Source organism: Penaeus monodon, chromosome 20 (genome assembly GCF_015228065.2).
Source record: "Penaeus monodon isolate SGIC_2016 chromosome 20, NSTDA_Pmon_1, whole genome shotgun sequence".
Classification (NCBI taxonomy): domain Eukaryota; kingdom Metazoa; phylum Arthropoda; class Malacostraca; order Decapoda; family Penaeidae; genus Penaeus; species Penaeus monodon.
In genome coordinates this window covers 5,484,982-5,487,234 of record NC_051405.1, presented here as the reverse complement: position 1 = coordinate 5,487,234, position 2,253 = coordinate 5,484,982, and the positions used below count along the sequence as shown (strand labels likewise).

The 2,253-nt window shown below is 34.0% G+C and overlaps 1 protein-coding gene across 1 annotated transcript in view; it reads right to left on the bottom strand.

Annotated features, from left to right (window-relative positions):
* Nucleotides 1–2,245, bottom strand: part of LOC119585901 (GPI ethanolamine phosphate transferase 1-like) — an 18,475-nt gene extending 16,230 nt beyond the window's left edge. The window contains exons 1-4 of the mRNA XM_037934624.1: nucleotides 2,015–2,245; nucleotides 1,729–1,869; nucleotides 579–702; nucleotides 99–274 (exon numbers count right to left, since the gene is read on the bottom strand). Coding sequence (XP_037790552.1) covers nucleotides 99–274; nucleotides 579–702; nucleotides 1,729–1,869; nucleotides 2,015–2,167 — 594 coding nt within the window. The 5' untranslated portion in view covers nucleotides 2,168–2,245. The remainder of the gene's footprint in view (nucleotides 1–98; nucleotides 275–578; nucleotides 703–1,728; nucleotides 1,870–2,014) is intronic.
* Nucleotides 2,246–2,253: the final 8 nt, after the last annotated feature.

Genomic DNA, 2,253 nt, shown 5'->3' with positions numbered 1-2,253 from the left:
AAACCAAAGCTATACTCAAGGAAAGAAACAAGGGGTACTTAAATTCATGTACAAACTTAAACTCACATGCATGATTACTCTACATAAAAAGCACTCACCAAGATCTCAATTCCAATAATGATAAAGAGGATACGGATGGCGACTTCCCACACCATGTTGAAAGAAGACACAAGTAACCATGTGACACGCAAGGGAGCACAGCTCTGGTGAACCAGAGCCCACAAGCCAATAGGAGTCATGAGGTACAGGTAGTGTTGCCATGGATTTTGCTGTCCTGAAAAAGAGAAAATAGCTTCATTTTTAAGTAAAAATAATTCATGAAGTTCTCAGCTTTTTACCATGTCCAAGATTTTTCTTTTTTTATCACTTTCTCATGTACTAAAAAAGGTTTCTTTCCCAAACATTAGAAAAACCTCAACTGGCTGCAAAGATAGTCTTTAGAAACCAATGAAAAATACATAACTTCAACAGTATATATTGTATATACACAATACTTTGTAAATTACTCTATATCAAAACAAATGTAATAATAATCCTAGCAGCCGATAAGATAATGACCCAGAAATCTAGATATTTACCAATGAGTTTAGTGAGGTTTGTTACAGCCCAAACCACTAGGACTAAGCCCATCAAAACAGATGACCGCCAAACTCTCCTTCCTTCTATTGTGCCTCCAGCCATCCGTAAAACTGCGCTGTGGTCCTGTTTTTTTTATAAAAGAATTTTCTAAATACAAGTACTTTAAATAAATTAGTTTTATCATGATTTTATACAACATTGTGCACCCACGGAAGAACATGTGGCAATCATGTACTCATTGTGATTTCTGAAAATTCTCACATGGGACCTGACTATTAAAGTGCACAAATTATGACAAAGCATATTTCAATGACACATCACCTTCAGCCAATAGAATAAAACTTATCCATTCAGAAGAGGGGTGAGTGACACTGCTGAATAATTTCCAATCTAATGCTACAAAACCTAATAAAATTTCCATGATTTACAAGATGGAAACTGCTTATTTTTTAAGCCTGCTTTCAGGAAAACCTGTATCTCAGAATGTCATCAGGGTCATTCTGATTCATCAAATTAAGAAAGGCTAGCTATAAAATATGAAGCTGAATTTTCTTTTGATTTTCAATTATTTCCTGATGTTTGACATTTGATCTGATCTATTTCTGTATAAACAAAAGGCTATCTTTAAAACAACTGAAGAACTGTATGACTGTATGATCTTTGCAAGCAAATAAAGTGCTATTCTTTGCAACACAAATTCCTTTCCACTTACAAAATGAAGATACCTTTGTTGTTTCTCAGTATCTTGTTAATATCATTCCTTTACAAATACAGGTTTTATTTTATCCCTCATGCTAATTTTGGCAGTTAAAGAAAGAGTATCCATCCATTAGAAAACTGAGAGTGGTCTTGAAAATACAAAAACCTAGTGCATGCATCCAAGAAAAGCATTAATAATGAAAGTAAACCATTTAATGTGTCATAACATCAAGTCGTACCAACATATCAAAATTATAAATATAGAAGTCCATTAAAAATATTATCATCATAATTACTCCTATCACAATCTTTATCACTTTATCATATAAACTGTTATAATTATTCTAAGCAAACCCATAACACCTTACTAACTTCTTTACTAATCAATGTTTTGCTTAGCAGTAAATGTTCTACTTATACATTGTTTCATTAATTATAAGCATCACTTACTCTTAAGAGATGACAGATCATGAGGAATATCCAGCCCATAAAACCAAGAGCAATATGAATGGAAAGTGACAAACGGTCATAATTATGGTAATAATCCATGCCCTGCTGTGTCAACGAAATCAGAAACAGGCTCTCCATATTCTGAAGGGGGGGAAAAAAATTAATTTCTGGAATAATATACCCTATCAAACAAAATATCAACACACAACTTCATAATATAGACCAGTAATAAAACATTCAACCAACTCATTTATCAGTAAATAAACACATCCATAATACAACTTACAGCATCTTCATATTTAGCTTCTTTCAGGTAGTTTCGGATCTTTGCCAAAATCTCCAATTCTCTGTCAGGAGACAAATTCAGGTTTGGCCAGTAGAAGATGGGCATAATCTCCTCTTCCTTTTGAGCCCTCTTGCGTTGATACTGTGCAAGCATTTGCCGAGCATTTGCATACAGGGCATCTGCTTTGTACTCATCTGCTGTCCCTAAATACTCAATGTGCAACAATCCCTGTTGAATTT